General features: G+C 35.0%; 1 protein-coding gene and 2 long non-coding RNA genes across 3 annotated transcripts in view; all 3 read right to left on the bottom strand.

The window, feature by feature from the left end:
• Positions 1-1,123: 1,123 nt before the first annotated feature.
• The window catches only part of LOC119078364, a 28,202-nt gene continuing 5,903 nt past the window's right edge, over positions 1,124-23,422 (bottom strand). The window contains exons 2-3 of the long non-coding RNA XR_005088002.1: positions 23,198-23,203; positions 1,124-1,289 (exon numbers count right to left, since the gene is read on the bottom strand). This is a non-coding gene — a long non-coding RNA (uncharacterized LOC119078364). The remainder of the gene's footprint in view (positions 1,290-23,197; positions 23,204-23,422) is intronic.
• Positions 2,367-14,506, bottom strand: LOC119076747 (mothers against decapentaplegic homolog 3). Its single transcript, XM_037183696.1, has 7 exons — positions 14,045-14,506; positions 7,605-7,922; positions 7,353-7,531; positions 7,050-7,227; positions 6,776-6,981; positions 6,561-6,705; positions 2,367-5,670 (listed from the first exon to the last, which is right to left on the bottom strand). Exons 1-7 carry the CDS (start codon positions 14,242-14,244, stop codon positions 5,547-5,549), a joined length of 1,350 nt encoding a protein of 449 aa, XP_037039591.1. The 5' UTR covers positions 14,245-14,506; the 3' UTR covers positions 2,367-5,546.
• LOC119078262 lies at positions 17,651-19,007 on the bottom strand. The gene is made up of 3 exons (XR_005087964.1): positions 18,922-19,007; positions 18,330-18,846; positions 17,651-18,254 (listed from the first exon to the last, which is right to left on the bottom strand). It is a non-coding gene; the product is annotated as an uncharacterized LOC119078262 (long non-coding RNA).

Consider the following 23,422-nt stretch of genomic DNA (forward strand, 5'->3'; position numbering starts at 1 on the left):
TGAAAACTACAAAAAAAACACTCCTTTTTTCATTGCTTAATACGGTCCGATGGAATTTCTTTTACTAAATGTTCTTGATGCTTCGACTCATCCCCATTCTGCCTGTTGCCATTGTTCTAGCCTGTTACAGGTGGCAAACATGTGACCAGTGTTATAACCGGGGTCTATTATCGATCAAAGTATTTTTAATCTGTTGATTTCAAATCTTGTACTTCAATTTTTGTAACATGCGTTTTAGCATCTAAAGAATCATATTATCCAAAGCTTGTCATTATTTTTCTCGTCGTTTTCGATAACAGATGAATGTGAAGGTGTGGAATTTTCACAGGAATTAACGAATTCCACTTTTATTTTTTCACTGATAACAAACTTTAGGAAAATGTAGTCAATTCTTGCTGTTTCTGTGAAAGGTTAGGTATTTAAAATTTTTTACCAAAAATAAGGAGACTTTTCTTGGTACGGTTGATTTGAATTTTTAAGGCTCGGAACAGGTCAGGTCGATCTGAAACCTAAAGCTCAGATTATCTGATTTAGATTTGAACTGAACCTGAATTGAAAAATATTACTTGACCTGAATCTACCTGAAATCTGAAGTTCAGAAAAAATTGTCGAAGTTTCACAAAAATTGTCAAAGTTTCACAAAATTTCGCCTATTTCCAGATTTGGGTGGATATTAAAATGTGACGTAATTTTAGGGTTTATGAAAATTTCGTTAAACTTCTCACGCTACTCAAGGCCAGTCAAACGACTACAACCAAAACTAATTTTTATTTAAAGCTAACACATTCGTGGACGTTATTGCGGTCGTACATTTTTCGAAAGGGATTGTGATGAAAATATATAATAAAAATGAAATACGCAAATGTAGACTACAATTTTAGTTAAGCACCGATGCCTATTAATTATTTCGCAAAATTAGTGCAGATATCAATTAAATGAACAATTTTTTCTTCTTGTCATTTTTTTCGTTCTATACGAACACCGTTTGTACAGCAACCACGAAATCGTCGGTTCCAACGAATGTCACATCGAACGAGTAGAGAAACTGATGGTTGACCCGGACCCCCTACCACACAACCGGAACTGTTAAAAAGTCATCTGTTATCGATACCGAAGACAAAAATAATGACAGGCTTTGGGTAAGCTGGTCCTTTATACAGTAAAATGCATGTTAAAAAATTGAAGTACAAGATTTGAAATCAACAGATTACAAATACTTTGATCGATGGAAGTAATAGACCTGATGATGATACTGTTCATATGCTTGCAGTCTGAAACAGGTTAAAGTGCTTTGCGAGTAAATGGCAAGAGTGGAATCTAATGAGGCAGTAGTGCATTCAGGACATTGATACGCATCGCCTGATTCCACGGAGACGTAATAATCTAAAGGTTCTAAAAGCATTGTGAGGGATTCTTTTGAAAATCCACTTATCGAAATCGGACCCACTTCGTCTGGGATGGATATATACATGGTTTGAAAGGTCTTTGCCAGTAGGTTCACATTAAGCGTCATCAGTACCAGCCCAGACCTGTCTAAAGTTCACACAGATTTTGAAAATTATTATTGCAAATTTTTGGAAACATATATCAATGAATCTAATCAAACTATGCATGACCCGAAAGTACTTAACATCAGCTTTCCAACGAGCCCACTCTCACCCGGAACGATTATTTATAACGGCCGAAAAATTCGGATAAAAATCACTATTTTTTCAACTTCGGAGATCTTCCACCAGTAACCAGGTGTGGCTCGAGACTGTGTGAGGCTTGTTTTGAGGTCTACTGGCAAAGACCATTCAAACCACGTATATATCCATCCCAGACGAAGTGGGTCCGATGTATGTTTGCTCGATCAAGGGACACCTGAAAATTCGCGGAAAGAAGACAATGCTTCCGATTTCTTGGTTCGACCAGAGACCAATTGATGAATTTATTATTTATTTACAGATGTTGTCGAAGTTTAATGATAAAAGAAAATTCAAAGAAGGGCTGTATATAGCTGCTATTGTTTGACTTTGCTGCGGTGGTAATTTGATTTATAACTTCAGTATGAATAGAAAGGACCAATGGTTGGATATAAATTTTTTATTCTTTTTACTTTTATAATAAAAACACATAATGATTAATGACTCTCTGATCGATAAAAGAGATGATGGGAGAAAAAAAAAACAAAAAAAATATTAATTATAATCAGTTTTACAATTATTTTGAATAGAAAGTTATAAGCAATAACTCAATAATTAGAAATAATTCTTTTAGTTTTTCCTTTTGCTTTTCGTTTTATGTATAAAAAATCTTTGTATGGAAAATTATTGTATTGAAAATAAAACATTTTGTTTTGTGTTGTCGTTATCTCGTTCTTTTCATTTTTTGGTTTTCTATTTAGTGAGTTAAAAATGATTTTCTATTTAAATATCTTAGTTGCAAACGAATGTATACCAAGACGTGTGTGTGTGTGTTTTGAACTTTTTTCTGTTTTCTTTGCTTTAAAAATTTGTCAATTTTTCGCGTTTAAAGTGGAAGTACTCAAAATTTACTATGGATTGTATTGGGGGTGGGCTCTGTATGTTATTTATAATTTTTATTTTCTCTCTATATATTCTCTTTCGTATAATGATTGATTTCTTAAAGATTTTCTTCCTTTTTTGTTTTGCTCTATAATCTATAATTAACTTCATTACTAAAAAGATAATAATATTTTCAATCTTATTAGTGAACAATATGGCTATTTACAGTTGTTTGTTTAGTTGAATCTGAATCTTCATCAATAGTTAAATTCTAATACAAATCTACAAAATCTCTTCGAATTGAAAAAATAAAAGGAAGAAAAAATTAATTAAAACTAAGACAATTCGTGTGAAATGCAGTTAGTCAAATTCACTGGGAAGATTATAAACTGTACATAAACTGTAACGTTTCTGTACGATGCAAATCATATTAGTTTAGGCGCTGGCTTAAACTTTTTAGAAACGGCAGGCGTAACGCAACCAAAATTATTGAATCCGTTACTTGTGTAAGGTATTTCTCAATGCTGTTAATACGAAATCTATTCCTTCAATATTTTGATCATACACTCCTCTGTATAACGCATCGTCTTGTCGTCATTTTCGATAGCACATGACTAGCCATTTATTTCATTTTAACAAAAATGTTCTGATTAAACTTTCCGAGAATCTTATATTGACAAGCTAAATTTAATAAATGAGTCCTGGTATAGAAACTAACGAGCTACTATCTTGAATCTGATTAGATTATATGAAAGAAAAATTTAAAACCACTCAAACCAGTACTGTATCAATTAGCATCTCTAACCCGTTTTCTATTCGAATCCAGTCATAAATTGTCTGACATTTGCAGTGCATATGATCTGTCGTCGATTAAGTTCCATCTAGCATTGAAAATCGATCAGTTAAACGAAATTTGAATCCATTTCCTGGATTTCATTTTGAAATGCAATGTTCGTAACTGGGATTGGGTAGTAAAATTAAAATGTTTCCGATCGCATTTGGAATTAGATGTATGATTATTGATCCATGAACTAATAGAGAGATCAGCAACAAAAGATCCTACACTTTCAGACATTTTTGATTTTATATACTAGCGTAGCATCGAGACAAACACTGCAACAAAAATGTGAAAAACGTCGGTACAGCTGACGCTGAGCGAAGATTCTTTATAATTTGTTTAAAATTCGTTTTATAATTTACACCGAAATAACATCACCGGGCACATTTCAGTTGCTGTGTGAATGCATAAATATTATGAAAGAGCGGGGCACACACTAAGTTAATCAGATAAGATCTGGCCTGGCCATGTAAGGTAACTTGTAAAATCACCTTTAGTACTCGGGTGACAATAAAGGTCTCAAAAGTTCGAAATACGTGGTCTCACGTCTCAAAAGACAATAGATTTGAGGAGACAGTAAGAATACGTATTTCGAGCCTTTGAGACGTTTTTCACCAGGGGCTAATTCCTTCAGTAATTTTATTGAATTTGCTGTATTGTCGCCTTTCAATAGAGCTTTTTGGCGCTTTTTCTTCTTTTTAACCTTCTCCTACATTTCACATGAGCGCCCTTTGGTAGCCAATCCGGTCCTGAATCAGATTGTATTTTGTGAAACTAAACGGGTTTTTTGTGAAAAGGGAGAAGGAACAACAGATCTGAAACTATTTTTTTTTTCTGTTCGGTTGTATTATTTGTAAAACCGATCTTATTGTGATAGTTCAGCCAGGTTAATTCTTTTACACTAAAGTTGAATTGAGTGCAACTTAGATAATTTTTGATCACCATTCTACCAATCAGTGACTAATGTCAATGAAAATCCTTCCGGTAAATTTATTCTTCGTAAAACACTCGAAGAAATTATTTTCTTTTCTCTTTCAAAATTCCTTAACTTATAAAATCAAAATTGATAATTAAAAATCGTATTTAAAAGTCGAATAAAAAGTTTAAATTTTAAAAAAATTTCAAGGCAAAACGAAATGAATTTTAAAAGTTTTGATTTAACGAAGAAATTTATACTTTCGCAAAAAATATTATAAATTGGCTGAGCCAATCAATATAAATGTTGGTTTTTCCATAAAAACTCATCTCTCATCTTTATTACAATTTGTTAAAATATTTTGTTTTCGTCTAAATTTTGTTTGTTTCTTATTTTTTGTCAATAAATTTTTATTTTTATATCTCTTATGAATGAAAAATCACAATTCGGACAAGCCAAATCAAATTGATCAATTTGTCTATGTCGCAAATATAAATTTATAAATTGGATGTTGTAAATATATAGTAAAACATCGGCGTTTAAATTTCGTAAAAAATATATAACAAATTTCTGGCTCAACAAATGAACAGTAAAATTTCGCCGAACAAAAAAAAAACAAAAACTTTTTTCTTTTCAAATTTTTCCAATTTTTTTTTTTCATTCTACGTTCTAATTGCACCCAAAATCTATAATTTCCAATTTCTCGTTCATTTGTTGACGTAAAAAATAGAATTTAGTTTTTTAAAAAAATATTTCGTATCACCATAAAGCCAATTCGGTTCCATTTCCAAATCACATTTTTTTGTTTTTTATATAATTAATTTTGATAAAAATTTCTATTCGATTTTTTCCACTTTCTCTTTGTTTGTTTCGTTACAAAAAATTGTTTGATTCAAGATCATCAACATTTAGAAGAACAAAAAAAGAAATTTAATTAAAAAAATATCCGCCATGATATTTGCGTCGCACTTACATCTCAAAACGTAAAGAGAAGGACTTCACACTCTCAGATATATATTTTTTTGTAGCAATCTTAGAAAATAATAGAGCTGCACAGTACTTCGTCCTCATTTATAACATTTTTTTTTCTTCTTTTTCTTATCATTAGAACTTCTTGTTTGTTTGTTTGTTTTCATTTTTTTCTTTACTCAATAAAAATTTACGGATCAACCCGTGTGTAACATACATACACTTTTAATGTAATCATTTTGTCTTATGGTTAAATGTATCTCATGTTTAAATTTGTGTTTTTACTTCTTTATCAACGCGCCTAAATCTATTGCATTTAAGACATTGAACTGCAAGGAAGTCTTGGCGATCCCATCTGAGTTAAGACTCTGTCGAGCCATTGTAACGGTCCATTCAAATGCAACTCAATCCAACAGGGTGTTGATGTAACAGTTTGTCGTCTATAGGATAAGGTAATGAGTGAATTAAATATCACGAATCGTCTACCAAGAAGTCCGCGGTCATTCGAAAAAAGAGTAGTTCGCATGCAGTTAAATTGTTAATCGCGAGATCAATGAGATTGACAAGGTCAAGGCTCACCTTTCGTAAGATACTACCAGAATATGGAAGAGTCGAACTTAATGAAGAGTCCTGAGATATACACCGAAAAATCAGAGTTGAAGGACGAAAGTGACATGAAGGGTAAGATTCGAATATTCATCATTTTTATTGTTTGCCTGAACAACGAACGTTTGTTCCTCAATATGCTGTGAACACTAATCACTTCTCATAAAAGACTTGTTGGAATTGTGAAAAGAGATTTCAGGAAATTTGGGAAATGTTAGCCCACGACCTGGGCCCCAAGTTTCAAATTGTGCGACTAAACAATTCAAAAAATTTCAGTAAAAAGACAAAAATTCGGAGAGAAAATTTGAAAATTATTGGCTGAGCAGCTGAGAGCTGTTAATTCAATTCCAACGGAGAATATCCAATCCGACCAATTTTTAAGAAAACGAAAAGTCATTTCGGTAATCCTAATTGCACTGAAGTTTCGACAACATGAGTATCGACGACTTACTGAAGAAACTGATAGTTCCTCAAGAAACGACGAATAGTCGATGTTTCTTCATTAACCTAACGTTTCTTCAGAAGGTCTCCGATACTTCTAGCAGTTCCCACACTTCTTTGATGTTTTGTAAAAGGAATATTTTACAAAATGGTTAGAAACGACGACTTCCTGAAGAAACGTTCACCAGTCGTCGATTCCTCAGGAACTCGCCGTTTCTCCGGTAGTCGTCCAAACTTCAGTGCAATGTAATCTTATAAAAAGTTTACGTGTAAAATGTGTTACCTGTACTCAGCACCCCATCCTTTCACGAACGACATTCTAATTGTACACATTCTGGTTAGTTGATAGACTGCCTCGAATCCCTGCGAGACAGATTGTGAAAGTAGCGCTGCAAACTCTTGATTATTGAAAATCTTCAAGTTGCATCCTGCCGGAAACGAAACGAAAAATTTATAGAAAAATTTCAACCGATTTTTTGTTAAGCGCCCAAAACAAACCTGGTGGAATTTTGCAAACGGTAGCCGGATGCCAGCCATATCGTTGATTACAGTTCGGACTTTGCACGAAAATGCTCGAATCGCTCAAACATTCGGCAAATACTTCACCGCCAATGTAGTATAAACGTACACCCTTGCCAATGTGGCGACGGGTCTGTTCAACCACTTCATTGCGATTGACGTTCGAAAGTAGTCCCAGACAAAATCTGAAAAAAATTTGGTCATCCCGTGGGGTTCTTTGACAAAATTTATTTTATTTATGTTCGCTACGAACCTTTCGGAATTCGATGGGTCGGTGAAGCCATCTACGGTTATAGATGGCTGAGATGCGTGAAATGTTTCGCCAACTCTAGTATTCAATTCATAGTAGCCAATTGAGCACCAAAATGCTGGTTCGTGGTACATCACAGGTTGGGCATCTAATGCTGGACTCGGAGATAATCGTGTCATGCCTGAAAAATGATCAGAAAAATACATCAGTGACAACGGCTTGAAATTCTTATAGCAGGAATATCGGTTGATGTTCGCTGTTATATTTCGTTTTATACATTTTGTTGTGATACCAACAAGGACTCACTCATGTTTTCATTTTGGTCCATTGGGTCACCATCTTCGGACATGTATCCAGGTGGCGGTGTCTCAGTATTCGGTATACTGCTTACACTGCCCACACTAACATTGGCAGAGTCCATAATTGTTGTGTTGCCTGGAATCTGTTGATTGAGTGTGGCCTCCATGTATGGTGTTTGTTGCAAACTAAGCGAAAAAAGTCGGGTATTGAAATATTAAACCGAAAAAAGTAACCGTTTCCAAGGTTCAGTTCAACTACCTCAATGCATTGTATTGAATGTTATGTGGCACCGTATTACTGAGCTCATCTAATGGATATGGTTGTATTGAATCTGCAGCGATCGGTTGAATATTTTTTGGTACCAATACGTATGCCAATGGTTGTTCAATTTTCGTATAATGATAGGGATTGATGCATACTTCGTCTCGTCGCAGATGAAATGCGTATTCACAGTGTTCGAGCGATTTCAATTCGTTCTGGCTTTGTAAATCTGGCCAACGCCACAATCGACAGTAAATAACGTGTGGCAAACCTTTTCGATGAGCGGCGCCGTTCTCACCGTTTGCCGGACGAACTCTGCAAGAAGGTTGTGAATGTTTTGTCATTATGCAATCAAGGAAGTGGAGGTTTTCTATTTGTTTTCTGTATCAATCAAGTTGTTGCGTGACGATTCATAGGCAAAACTAATCTATCGACATTGACAAAAAGAATGAAGAAAGAGCTCCGTCTAGTGTTTTCTTACACATTTTACACATCGATACGCTTGCCCTATAAGATTAAATACAGATTTCACGATCTCCGTAACTTCATTCATATTTAACTCAAAACAACAGTTGCAGAGTCTGATGTAAACAATAAGATTTTAATTAAATAAATCAATTTGAACCGAGCTAGCAACTGTGACAACACACAGTCCAGCAATTTTGATAAGAGTTAATATTCAACAAGAATCGTAAACTGATGAAATTTAAAGTTACAATTGAAGAACCCGAAATCCAACCTTTAATCCCACACAACTCTTTCTCACTTTCGAATAGTTCAACAGCACACTAAACTCAATTCAATGTGTATGAAGCATGTGTGCCATTACGAACACCATTCGTATTTAACTCTTGATATGGGATGGCATTGTCACGCATTGCAAATGATATTTTTAGAATAACAAAGTGAGTCTTCGACCTGCGAGTGTCTAACAATTAGGCGAAATAACATTAAATTAATTTACTTATTAGTTGGAGCGGTTTGGTCAAGGTTGTATAAATGCTTCAGTTTTTATTTTTTCTGTTCTTGTTTAATTTCACCGGCAAAACAAACACAAACTTAGATATTTCGCACACGTTTCTATGCTTTAAGCAAATCAGATCTCATTCGTTTCATATAATACATATATGCATGAGATGTTAAGCTTAAATTTAACAATTTGAAATGAAATGTTTTCGAAATCAATTCACGAACAGTTGGAAAAAACATTAAATGGAAAGTTGAAGCCCTTTTTTAACAACACACCCAAAAATTCCGAGTGAATACAACAATTTTCATTCACCAAAATTGTCAAATCAATAAAAAGGCCGTACCTTTTGTTAGTTCGTTTCACTTCCACTAAAATATAAAACTAATTCCTGAGTGTGTTGTTCGTCTAAAACACCGATGATATGCGCTTCAATTTGTACCAAAAATTTGTGTTGAGTTTTCTTGATTTTATGTACACGGGTTAAAAAACAAAATAACAAAAAAACCGACAAAACAGTTACGCCATTTTATCCATCATGTTCTTGGGGTAGGGCAGAGATGAACTCAAACTGAATATTATGGGTATGATTGAATGATTGCCAAAAAGCAGAGAATCATAAAAACCGTATACCGTGTATACGACTCATGTTAAAATATTCACGAGGCATGTGTGAGTATTGGTTCATGTAGCTCAAATTTGGTGGTATCTCAACGATTAAATCGCACATTTACATTTATAACATGCATTCAAACACACAACAAAAACAGTCGCGAATATTTCGTCATCACATAAGTGCACATGCGCCAGACAGTGAGAGTTTTTTTTGATTTCAAGTTCATGGAATGAAAGGAAAGTGTAATAGACGAACGAAGTATAGGGTTTAAGGTACGCATGTTCTTGGAAAATTCGTGGAAACACTTCGGTTGGAAGGAATTTTAAAAGCGGCATTTGGATAATACAGAAAATGTTGATACTTTATATCACCGAGTCAATGAAACATTACCAGGACCGTAATTTTCTGTTATGCAGTGTACGTACAAGTACATACATACCCACATTATAGTTTACCTAACGTCGCAGTCGAAACTTTTCAAAGCTACACATATATCCGCCGAAGTTTAGTGACCCTTTCGAGTTCAAAATCGTACGGTTCGTTGCCTTGTTATAGGAGAATATTTTGTATGTCTAATGCCCTGGATTTTGGGTTGTGTTATATCATGATGTCGAATATATACGAAAAAAAAAAATCAAGTTCTGTAGCAATTTTCCGCACCGTGTGTATAAATTATCAACACATTCAACTGCTGCAGGATAATACATAAATTATATTTGGCTAGAGAGAACTATACACACTTCGCTCTGAAATGCATATGTCTTCAATGTCAAGACGCCAATGTTGTTTTGCAATAGAAACTGGAAAATTTAGTTTTTTTTTCTCGTCGTGTTTTTTTAAAGAAATGCGAAATTAGCATGCGACAGTATGCATAATAAAACGTACGGCTTGTGTAGAAATTATATCAATCGAAATTTGTTTGTCAAATTAACGACTTGTTTTTTCAACACTTCCGTCATACACCAGATAAAACATTTGCAATGTTTCCAACCGCAATTCGTTCAAATGTGCTTCCATACACGAAATTTAATTGTAATTAACACACCAGATAGCTGCGCAATTTTCTCTCATCATATTCGTATAATCAGGTAATCAGGTAAATTTATTGATAAGATACAACCACATAAAACCATTAGACCCGTGAGTGCAATAACCCGAAATTTGGTTGGATATTCAATTTCGTCAACAAACTATAACCAAATAAAAAACCTGATACAATGTTAATTTTGTCTAATTACAACAAAAAAGAAACAGAAAAATTCGTACACGAAAATACTTTTGAACATTTTTAGTCTGAGATTTACGAAGTGAGACCCTTTGCGTGTGATATCTAATACATGTTTTTAGGAGACTGTTCACAAATTCAACTACGTGCGAAAGTGGCAGATGGGAGGCAACAAATGTTTGTTCGTTTCGAGTTATTTAACAATATGGCGTACGTTTCAAATCATAGCCTTAGGGACTAATATGAATGTGGAAAGTGGCCTCTTGGTCTATTAGTCAGAGAAAAAGAGCAATTACGTAAAGCGTTACATCTTCCTTACAACCAAAAAGGCTTACAAATTTCATTTCTCCGTTAAATTAGAATTTACGTTACAATCTAGACGGGTTGAAGTCTAAACCTACGACATTATGGCGAGATAAGTCGTTTGTGCGTACTTTTCAATTTATGGCGCTTCTCAACTCAAGATACAAAATACTAAAATTCCTCAACCTAATGTTCGTTAAGTCCTTTCCGATTTTCTATCACGTCAGCACCAGAGTTAATGAGTGGCAAAAGTTCTTCTCTTATCATAAATAGAAAATTCCATAATTTCGATTGACGTCATTTGTGAACGTTCCATCCGTCTGTCTATTTAATATGTGCATACTTCATCGTGTATAAAAGCTAGTCGTAGGCCTAATTACTTTTTAGACAGCACACATTTTTGGTTTGACGAACACAGGGGAATGGCATTCTATTTCACTAAATTCATTTAAGGATTTTACTTAGAATTGGTGTGGCTAGAACAGGAGGAAACGGTTCTACTATTTGATCAGCGTAACAGGGTATTTAAATTTGGACGATGATACTCATAAGCCGTTTAAAGATGGCTACAGTAAGCAAAATGTCTTAAGTACTTGCGCTTGGAATTGTCGTTTTCACTAGTAGTACTATAGCCCTTACCTTCGGTTAAGATTGCAAACTTCCTACTAGTCAAAACAAGAAATTGCTAAGCACAAGACCGCAATCTGTTATTTTAATGTAGTCAAGAAGCTTATATCTACGTGGTTGACGTAATAGATAAATGTTATTCAAATCTCTTAATCGATAATTCCTACTTCTATACACAGCAAGTACAATACGCTTACACCACCATCTAACAATTACCTGTGAAATTGTCTTACAAATTTTGCAAACAACTTACACAACTTACACAACACATTCATTGCATTAGTAAATCTTGTACAATAAAACTTCTCATTCACTGAATAGAACTCGAGAAGATTTAAGTCTATTTTATTGTTGACATTGTCAAAGAAATAGTTAAGTTGCTGTTTTGTAAGAAAACCGTAACACACGTGAGAGTTTTTTTTTTCTAATTTGGTCTACAAGAAAAGGCGACATGGCAACGAAAATTCAGATGATTAAAAGAATTTGTCCGTGTCCTATTTGAACATTTATTCTGCACATTATTAGTAGATTAACGCCATTGTTTAGAACTTTTTATTTTGCCAAATGTGAGGGTTAGAATAGGAAAGCCTGTTGTAGAGGCGCCACAATATTTTTTTTCAGTACTCCATCCTTTGAGCAATTTTTTCTGGTGAAATACCTTCACTCTGGTAAATATCCCTGAAATGTCATAGTAGTGACAAAAAATAGATCGCTGACATCAGTGATTTTATGATTGAACGTACTAGACATTTAGTAGAATTATACAAAAATCGAGCCTTAGTTTCCAAACAGCATTTTCCTATTACACAACGTCATGTCATGTTAATGACTCATTTTCTGGTGTAAGTAAATCTTTTTTCCTAAGAGTATCAGCAGATACAGCAAGTGACTGAAACTAAATACCATCAATACCAAACAACACACACTTTCCACGGATAATAGTGTCAGAGTCAAAATTTGGTTCGATTTTTTCAGGTGGTTCAACTTGACTGTGTTTTTCAGGGTGAACAAATCTCTATAAATAAATAAATGTGAACTTAAACGTGAAACTGAGCATCTACCATTTTGCCACACTTTAACTTTAACTATTACCCCAGAGCTTGTATTGATGATATTAACTGAATCGAACTCTCCCGTTCAGTATTAGATTATAATCTGAACCTCTCGAAAATGACGGTAGAATGAAGCGATGACCTCTGGATAGTCTTCTTTATAATAGCAGAACTTATGTTAAAGCAAATGAAGTAAAAGATTTTGTGTGAAGCTATACAAAAGCAACAGATTCAATAATTTTATTTCGATACGCATGTCTTTTTTAATAAGAGTATCTATGACAAAGACTGGGTATCATTACTGACGCTACTATTGATCCGTACCCTATACCTGGATAGTGTCAATCGGATACTTGTTTCTTTTTCATAGTACAACGGACCCACCAGTTTTGAAGAAATTTCCTTCTTCTCAAACTGGCTTAGACTTAATATTTTGCTTCTCTAGACAATAAACGATAATAGAAAAATATGATGTAATGGTGAGCGTGCCATATAAAAAATGTAAATCAATTCAAGAGAAAACATTCAAGAAAATCAGAAATCATGCATGCATCCCAACACTCAAAAATGATATTGGACACGAAAGTGGACTTGAAACTTTTACAATCTTCGGTAAACTCTTTCAAAAAACAAAATTCTACAGCATCAGCTACTCTTATCAGTCATTGAATGTGTATTACATCTGTGAGCTTATTGCAATAAGCAAATGTTAGAATCAGTTCTTTAATGGTAGACAAAACGAATCATGTGGTTCATTTCGTATTGTGTCTTTCCGAAACCGACAAAGAAATTAAATTTGAAAGGATCTGAGCTTCTGAGAATATTGGAAGAAAAAAAACATCAAAAATAAATTCGATTTTTAAATAATGCCTCTTGAAAAATGTCTTATACGTGATAATGTCAAGCGCATCCCTCGAACTTTCATTACCGTATGTACAAATTAATAAAAACCAGTAACTGTACTCAAGTAGTAGTATCTGCTTCTCTCAAGTGCTCTTTCAGTTTGAAACTTTTATTACCAAATGACTTTGATAATGTAATAAATGCTGCAAATATTTCTATTGACTCGACTTTCGTGGTTTTATCAGTAAAAAACTAAAGGCATTAGATGATAAGACTTCCAATTGTTCATCCATTCGGTCCGAGAGCGATATGTTAACGTTTTCATTCAGATACTAGCAAAGAAAATCTCTGACTTAACGTTCCCATGCAATGGAAATGATGGAATTGTTTCGTGATACACAGTCTCTACGAATACAAAGTCAAGGGCAAAGTGCATAAATAGTAAAACTGCGTTGTATCAATTTTTTATTTGAATAAACGAATAGTTTAATGTGTTACGTGTCGCTATGTCGGAAATGGCAATAGATCAATTGGAAACGACCTATTCCAGACAATTTATTAAATTGCTGCCATTTGACTTGTATCATCGATTACTCACCCCGCAAATAAAAATAAAAATTTCTTTGTATATCGGAAAGAAGTGAACCGACCAAACACACAAAAAATATTGTTCGCAAACAGAAACAACTTTTAACACACCAATATAGGCGACACCATACACGACACAGTAAAAAAAAATATTTATATACATATCTCTCTAATGCAATCTTTTTTATTATAAGTAAAAGAGTAAAGTAAACTCACTTTGGTATCGTCACGCATTTTGTATTAGGATTATGCGTTGATATTGCCTTTTCCAATTCCTGCAGTGCTCCCGATTTCTTCAGCTTTTTGACCAAACTTTTTACAGCCTTTTCAGACCATCTACCTTCAATTGATGATTCCTCGTTTCCTTTTTTCCAAGCCAATAAACGTTTCACTATTGAAGGTGTAAAATTCATCATTTTTTCTGTCAGACGGAAATAATTTCACTTTATATGGGACGTGTCGCCCTTATCAACAATACTTTCGCAACTATTCAGTCAAATATTACACAGCAAGAATCACTTCACATGTATTTCGGTTATTATTGATTGTAAAATTTGATAGACAAATTCGTGTATTTCATATTCGCCATACTTTATTCAAAAAATGTTCTTACAAAAAGATAATTTTTTATTAGACAGAGACCGTCGGTGTTTCTTCCTAACTGACGTTTACGATCCAGAAATTATTGTTCCATATAGTCATATCAATAAACGGCTTGTCATCTGTTATCGACTGTCGACGCAACGACGATAAACATAATAGAGTAGGTCGGTCTGGTTTTTTTTTAATAAAGCAAAATATTTGTAAAAATTTATCAAAAATATCAAATAGTGCGCAGTGGTTTAATTTAAACTAAACAAAAGAAATTTGAAAGAAAAATTTGAAATATAGTGCGAATTTTTCTGCAATTGGATAGCAACAGGTTTTTAGCCCCGTACGAAGTACAAAAGGGGCTTGCCGTGTGTAATTGATGGAATTCGAAGCAGACGGTAAGGGCAAAGCATTTGCCTATGTTCATAGATGACGCAATAAAAATATGTTTGTCTGTCTGTCTGTCTGTCTGTCACGTCGATATCTTGAGTAAATCAAATTCGATTTCAATTTTTTTCCCTGAAAGGTAGTTGAAATAGTTCGAAGATGTGCGATTTTGGGTCGACCCCTCTTGAGCTAGGGCCCCATAAGTGCTTTAACGTTTTCCGAAGATTTCTCTGGCCATTTAAAGGCTACACTTGTAAGTGATACGTCAAATGAAAGGTAATAAAAATTGGATGACCGACTCGTGAGTTAGACCGTGTGAACTAGGTACAGGGCGGCAAGCCGTTTTTTGATTGTAGGTTGGCCAAATTTGAATGGATTTAGATGGATTTTGCTTTATTAGATAGGTATTGACCGTACTAACAGGGGAATTTCGGTTCACTGGAGCGTATGCTAGGTCTTTTGGAGAGAGCTTATATGTGGCTGGCTACTCGGCCGTACTGAGAACGTGGAGTATTTTGTTTTTGTTTTTGATTTTTTTTTTTTGTTTGAAAGGTACTAACGAATGTAAAGCAGCCGTTCGGCTTTCCACTTCCTAACAAAATGGCAGTCGGCCGCCATTTTGGATTTTTGTAAAAACGATATAAATCGGTGAAAATGATAATTACAAAGTCACTGATCAGTGGGAAGTGATTGGTTATATGTGTGAGGTGTTTCTATCATCCCAATCATGGATATCTATATAAATTTATAAATTGAGCTATATAACGATATGAATAGTTATTTTGAGCTATATACTAGCATATTTATCCGTAAATTGTTTATTTATAGGTAATATACAATTGCTAAAAGTTTCTTATGTGCAGAATGAGCACCAGCTTGTATACAATTCAAAGACAACCTACACACAGTGCATTTCTACGTTAACGTCATCTACGCGCACATAACACGTATGAATGAAGTAAACACATTGTTAAGAATGTGTTTTGATTGTTTATCATACAATAAGTGTGTGTTAGCAGATCCAGCTGGTGATATTCAGCTGGTGCTCATTCTGCATATGAAAAATATTTACAGGCTGTAGGTTAATTGTTGAAAAAATTTAAGTTTGGGTCCTAGGACTGAGAAAATTTTAGGTCGATTCGAAATTTGTGTTACATTTGAATTCCTTACAAGTCGCTATGCGCAATTTCTAAGATGTAAACATTTCATAATAATTTTACTTTAGTTACGTTTACGGGCGCAATAGGCTTACTGTCAAAGTAGGGCGACAGACGCACTAGGGTCACGTACGCAATAGATATACGGGTTCGTACGGGGCTCAGTCGAAGCAAACGCTCCGACTGTTCTGATGGCTCGTTTTTTTTTAAATTTTACACTCTGGGCCTCGAGTCTTACGCGTTCGTAACTGAAAATATATTCGTAAAAATGTCAGTTGTGTATAAAAAATCCCGTAAGAACTGTCAAGTTACGAGTTCTTAAAGTTACGGACGTACAAGGCTATAAACTTTGGTGAGGTCGTCACGCAGTACAGATACGTGGGTGACACACCACAGTTGAGGATAACATTGTGGATTTCATACAAAAATTCACCTTCTGTGACGATTCTCGTCGCCGTGACGATGTGGTGATCTTTTTTATATGTGAAATCTTCAGAAGTAGTGTGTTCTCCCAGATCTAATAAAATGGCCATCTGCGTCCCCAAAGTTTGCAGCCTTGATGAACATTTGACAATTGAGACCAAGGGTGACTATTCTCATATTTTCGTAACTTGATATTTCGTGTATAGAATCCCACAAGAACTGTCAAGCTACGAATTCTTAAAGTTAGGAACGGCATGAGAATCTACGCCGTAAGTGTGCCTAAAATTTGAATTTCAAGTGAACGATTCAATGAAAAAGTGAACCGAAAACAATCAACGCTTCCTTGAAAATGACGCTGCGTTAGAAAGTATTACGCACTTTCCATTTTGAATTTCGACCGCACTGCCATATAAAACCGAATCAGATGTGTGATGGCACGGATGGCACGAAAGTTAAATACAAACGCCATCTCTCGCTTTCTATAAATACACAAAATTGCTTAGAAACATGCCGATGGTTTTGTACAATTGGAAAATGGTGTGAAGTTACAACCATCGGGATGGAAATGAGAAAAGTACGATCTCATTTATAATTATTAATTTATGGTTGAATTTGACTGATAGATTAATATTCTGCTGAAAAGATTCTTCAATTTGGGTGGAGAAAATGATCAAAAAAATCGATGGTCGAATTAGAATTGGACCTGAATCACACACCGTCCAATAGGGTTAGTCGATTGTACCAATTTTTAAATCCACAGCAAATCGCTTGTGTAGCTGGAAGAACTAAACTTGTGGCATAATTATTTTTTCGTATGCGCACACTTTTGAGTAGCCCACGTGCATTCAACACAGATTTTCAAATGCACGTGGGCTACTAAAAAGTGTGCGGAAACGAAAAAGTAATGATGCCACAAGTTTAGCCCTTCCAGCTACACAAGCCACTGGATGTGGAATTTAAAGTTGGTAAAATCGACCCATCCTACCGTCCAATATCAATTTCCGAACAAATTAATTTCACAATCGTTTTTCGAACCGCCCGTTTAGCATGTCCGATTGTTTATTGCTTCATTTGAATAAATTTACGTTACGCGATGACTTGACGTTCATTGAGACGTGCTGGTTGCTAGCGCCGTATCTCGGACCTAATGATTTTATCGTTGATTTCGGTAGTGCTTTTGATGTTGATTCAGTAAATGTGGGTAGAAAAAAAATTATTCGTCGCTTGGCCGCTAGGTGGCTTTGTGTTTAAAGGGTTTTCGAGATTATAGAAAAACGTCTTTATTCCTTGAGACTAATAAACACAGTGAAGTCGTGTACTATGATCTGTCAATCAATTGAATTACTACTAGTGAACTAGATTTCACTAAAACTAACACACCCCCTTAATTCAAGTCCTTCACACCCCCGCAACAACGAATACTGTCATCCGTTCGCTTCGAATATAATTTTTATCCGTTCGTAGGTGGTCTATTCTTTCAAGCTGGATTCTTTAACCAAACTCGTAGCACGACAACGTTGATGAGATCGCCATACCCCTATTCTTTTCCGTTCCGAATCTTCACATTTCCTTTTTATCAGCCTACGCCTTCACTTAACACTTCCGACGCCTTCGTCCTCACTTCACACTTCCGATGCCTTCGGCAAAAGTTGAACGCATTTCCAGATGTATTCTTTTCCTTAACCGAAAGATGTTCTTTCTTTAAATTCTTCGCTTCCCATTCCGTATTTTTTAATTCCACATTCCAATTTCGGTCCTGTGTTCCAATTCTGTATTCCAATTATGTAGTACCAGTTCCGTAGTACAATTCCGTAGTGCAATTCCGTAGTTCAATTCTGTCATTGTTACAGCCCGTCTGCTTCGCTTATCTTAAAATAAAAAAAATAATTAAATATAAAAAAAATTGAACTACTACTAGTGAACTAGATTTCACTAAAACTAACAGAACTTGCCGGCCTAGTTCAATCCAGGACCCAATAGACGAGAAACTTGTTTGATGAGCGATTAGGAAGCAAGGAAAATTTAGTTGAGGTAATGTATATGTTGACCCCGGCACTGTAAGTGCGCCCGAATCTCGTCCTAAGCTGTTCTTAATTCGGCGGTGGATTATTGACTGGTGGCTGCAGGATGCCCGGAATGCGGTAGAGCTTCCGTGCCGGTTCGCCGAGTTGCGAAAGGAGAAGTAACAGAGATATTCGTTGTTCGTCCATAGCCATCCGGGCAACCTTGTGTGCCACATATCCCTTGACCATTTCCTTCAGCATCCTCCGTCCTTCGTCCGAAATTATCCGCGTGTCGTCTCTCGAAGAACTGTTGCCGGAATCAGAATCAGACATTTGAGCCGGTGAACCGTTAATGGCAATGAATATGTCCTCATTGGCACCTTCGGTTAAGCCAGGATCTTCCAATTTACCGTCTATATACGTTAGGAAGGCCTGAAGGTTGAACGAGTCATTTTCTCTGAAAATAATTAAAAAAACAAACAAACAAATAGGTGGATCTGCACCACACGATAATTAAATAGTTTGATTTTACCGTAAATTGTCTTTTCCAAAATTGCTCGGCGTAAATTTTTTGTTTTCATTGCGTTTACGAATAAAAATAGTGGTGTTGCGTTGACAATTCGACGCATTGCAAGGCTGTGCTCACTTTTTCCTGAAATGTCCAATGCGCTTCAATGACACACAATTTACACCGGGCAGTTTTGAAAAAATCAATGAACGGCAAGTTTGAATTATTTAATTATTTTATAGTGCAGACAATATATTTTTTTTAAACATTGATGACAATTTTACCAACTGTACCAACCAGCCGAACGTGTGTGAGTTTTCCATTCCATTGATTGGATCGTTCACTGCGACATCTGTTATTCAGCAACCCTGACCTTTAGAACTTTTTTTTGTCTTCAACGACATAGCCAAGCACCTTACTATATCGTTTTGCTGATTGCTGACTGAAGAGCTTCTTTGTCCCATGATAATCCCCCAGACCTAAGAACTTCTTTGAGAATGTCTTCTACGACCTAGCCAAGCACTTTCTAAATCGCTTGCTGAAGAGCTTTTGTTCCCCCCATTTGCTGATAGATGTCTGGTGCTCTGGTGTCGGATGTGTTCGCTCGTTGTATTCGTATATCACATAACATTAATAATTTTGTTATCAATTTGTCAGTGATTTCGAACTCACGAACTTCCAACACAATAATTCAGTGTGAGGCTAACGACTTACACACTGCGCTATTTACTGTCCAATACAGCTATTTGTTATTTTAATTCTACAAGCACTACACGATCGGAATTAGCGCTGGAAATTGGTGCTTGATGCACCGGAATTTGAACGATCTGACATTTGAACGGAATTTAAAACACGTTTGGTTTATTGGTTTATTTATTTCATTAGTTATAAAAACTATTCATAATCTCAATATACATCGTTTACAACAAACAATCAGTCATAATTCATCTTCACAAATCGATCACAATAAGTTTTAAAATGTTTTCCATTCTCTCTTCTCCTGACTTCACTCGGAATTCGGTTATACATTTTCACACCATCCATCAAACATTAAGCTTCTTTGCGTCGCACTTTTTCTGAACAATGGAAGACGAAGATCACCATAACTTCGGAGGATGTACGACCGTCCTTCATTCGATTGAAAACACCTACTCAGACATTCTGCCGTAATTCGCATGTCGGACTTAGTGTAAAATTTAAACAAAAGAATTCTTTTGTTTAAATTTTGCACTAAGTCCGACATGCGAATTACGGCAGCATTGAGGTAGCACTCCTTCTTGCACTTTGTGTATGAAGACCAATGCGTCTCGTATAGTGTAGTGTTGTTGTACAGATAAGAAGTCAACATGGTTTCAATATGTGTCCTTCTCTTCTTCCTTAGAATAATCCGCATACGTTTGTTCTGCAGTTTCTGTATTCGGTGTATGTGCGATTTGTCCGACAAAAATAGTATCGTTGAGCAGTAACTAATGTGAGGCGCTATTATGGTGTTGTATACTAGAAGTCTGGTAAGTTTATCGGAAATTCGTCCAAAGAAATTTGTTTTCTTAGCCATTTTTTTACGCACAAAATCAAAATTCGCATTAAACTTCAACTTTTCATCAATTTAGTCAAGTGCGAGTTGTCCAAAAAAGCCGTTTCGCTCATATTGAATGTAAAAAGCGATTTTATGGTTGATTACGAGGTTGATTATTGTAGATGAATCGACCATTAACTCAAATCGCGATGTTGCCAAGCTGGGATCGGCCTGGTTTGGTCTAGGGGGCCGACGTTGCCTACCACTTCTTTTCGCTCTATGAAGTTTGGATTTTTGAAAATTTATTTAAAAATATAAAATGAAATATTTTTGACATTTTTCCATGGGCGAAATTATTCCGAATGGTGTCTATTTTATGTTAAAAATAAAAAACATTAGTTACTTTAAAAAAAGCATTTACCGGATTTTCCAGATTTGTAAATTTTTTGTATTGATGGTCGCCATCTTGAATTACAGAGCCACCAGCATATTTTTACAATCACTTATATTTTTCTCGTATGCAGAAAGGTTCAAGGAACACAAGATTTTTTCCCCACTCAATTCGGATCAAAATTCAATTTTATAGAGCCGAAAGAAGTTTTAGCTGACGGCGGCTCCCTGACCCAAACCAGGTCGATCCCAGCTTGGCAACATTGCGATTCGAGTTCGTGGCCGACCCACCTACGATAATCAACCATAAAATCGCTATTTACATTCAATATGAGCGAAAGGACAACTCGCACCAGACTAAATTATGCAACTCAAGTATTTAAGAGGTTCCGAGCCTACGCTGAAATTGTAACCTACATTTCTGCGTTTCGAAATTTTTGATCGCTGATATCTTTTTACGAGAGCCCTTTTTGAAAAATGTACGACCACATTTTCGAGTAAAAATATGTCAGCTTTGAATAAAAAATAAAATTGTCTGTGAAAGTTTCATGTGCTTTGAGAAAACTGTACCGATGCCTCAAATTTGCATCAAAGGTACACTTTTCTCAAAGCACATGGAACTTTCACAGACAATTTTATTTTTTATTCAAAGCTGTCATATTTTTACTCGAAAATGTGGTCGTACATTTTTCAAAAAGGGCTCTCGTAAAAAGATATCAGCGATCAAAAATTTCGAAACGCAGAAATGTAGGCTACAATTTCAGCGTACGCTCGGAAGCTCTTAATTTCGCTCACTCTGTCTATAACTGCACTACCAACGTTGATTTGGTTCACATTCTCGACCTTTTTATGACCCAACACCATATACTTCGTTTTAGTTGCATTAAGTTTCAGCTCATTAAAATTACTTAGTTCGCAGTTCATCTTCTCCACAAGTTCATCGATATTTTTACCCGATATGTAAATGGCAGTGTCATCAGCAAAGAGGTTGATTTTGCAATCTCGGAAAACCGATTTTATATCGTTGATGAATAACGAAAACAAAAATGCCGACAGTCAACAAATACCACCAACAACACTATGTTTTTATTGTCAACTTCACATTTCCAGTCGGAAATAACATAATTCAATGCAGTTTCGCATGAATGAGATTTTCTGTAGCCAGATTATTCGCTGATGATGATATCGTTCGGGTGAAAATTAACGGGTAGAAACCACCAGTAGATAGTAGAAACCAACTTACGTTCAAGAAATAGAATAGGCTACCTGCACGAGTTGTCAAAACTATTTTATTCGGATTATTCAGGTCCTAAAACCCATGAATACAAATTTTGTTCGCTCAATTACGTTAATTAGTATTTTAAAACAGCAGTTCGAATTGTTTGTCGACGTCATAATTTTCATTTACTAGTAGTTGTTTACATCAGAATATGAATTTGTTAATATTTTCATTTTTTTATGTTGGTACATAAATAATCGAACAACTAGTGACGTCACAGGTGTTTTACCATAGTATGAGTGTATGTATTACATAAACGATTGCACTAGCCTGACGTCAGGACTTTCCTCTTAAAATAATTTTCTCAATTAATAAAAAAAAAACCGAAGGGATATTTTGATAATGGTAGATGTTAGTTACTTTTACATCAAATTTCATTCAAAAATAGTTTAAAGTGATTTCATGATTTTGCAGGTAGCTTATTAAAAAGTAAAAGATCAGGTTAAATTGAAACTAAAGAACAATTTTTCAATGAAATATAATTTTTTGTATAATATAAAATGCCCCGGTAAAAATTGGCGTATGTTTACAATACAATTTAAACTCGTGTGAATTAATTTCTCATTAATTTTGGTTGTGTTTGTTCGGTTTTGTTTACAAGGAAAAATCGAATAACAAGACTCCAGATTGTTTTAACAAAAAGTAGAAAAGGTATCTTTTGAGAACTACTCCCAGATTGTTCAACCAATCCGTTGAGATTACTCCAGTTATCGTGTTAACCAAAAGCAGAATATGCTTCTGCTGAAGATTACTCACAAAAACATATTGAGAAGAAGAACTACTAGAACTACTAGAAGATTTAATTCTGGTTAGTTTCATTGAAAATCTTCGAACTGTTGTTTATACACTCATGATTTAATTTTAATTTTCGTTTAATTTTTGTTCTACTTATTCGGTTTTGTTTACAAGGCAAAGTCACATAACAAGAAAAATACTATTGAAATAGATACAAAAATTCTGTTAGCAACATAATCTATCTTGGAACCTAACCTTAGGAATTAATTCCATTCTCCACCAAACATTTTTTTTTTAAATCGGTTGAGAATTACTCTAGTTGTTGTGTTAACAAGGAGCAGCAGAGGCTTCTTTTGAGAACTACTACCAGATGGTTGAACAATGAACTGATATCTCCTTTTTTCAAACTTGACCTGAGGATTTCAATACTTCATCAAATAAAAAAAAGTTTTTGAAAATCTGTTGTGATTTACTCAAGTTATCGTGTGAACAAGTAGCAGAAAATCGTTACATTTAACGTTCTTTAATCACATTTCCGTACATTTTTAATCATAGTGAATGTGTTACGTACGGTGTATTTTCTTTTGTAAAACCCTTGACTTACA

Source organism: Bradysia coprophila, chromosome III (assembly GCF_014529535.1).
Source record: "Bradysia coprophila strain Holo2 chromosome III, BU_Bcop_v1, whole genome shotgun sequence".
In the NCBI taxonomy this organism is placed as follows: Eukaryota; Metazoa; Arthropoda; class Insecta; order Diptera; family Sciaridae; genus Bradysia; species Bradysia coprophila.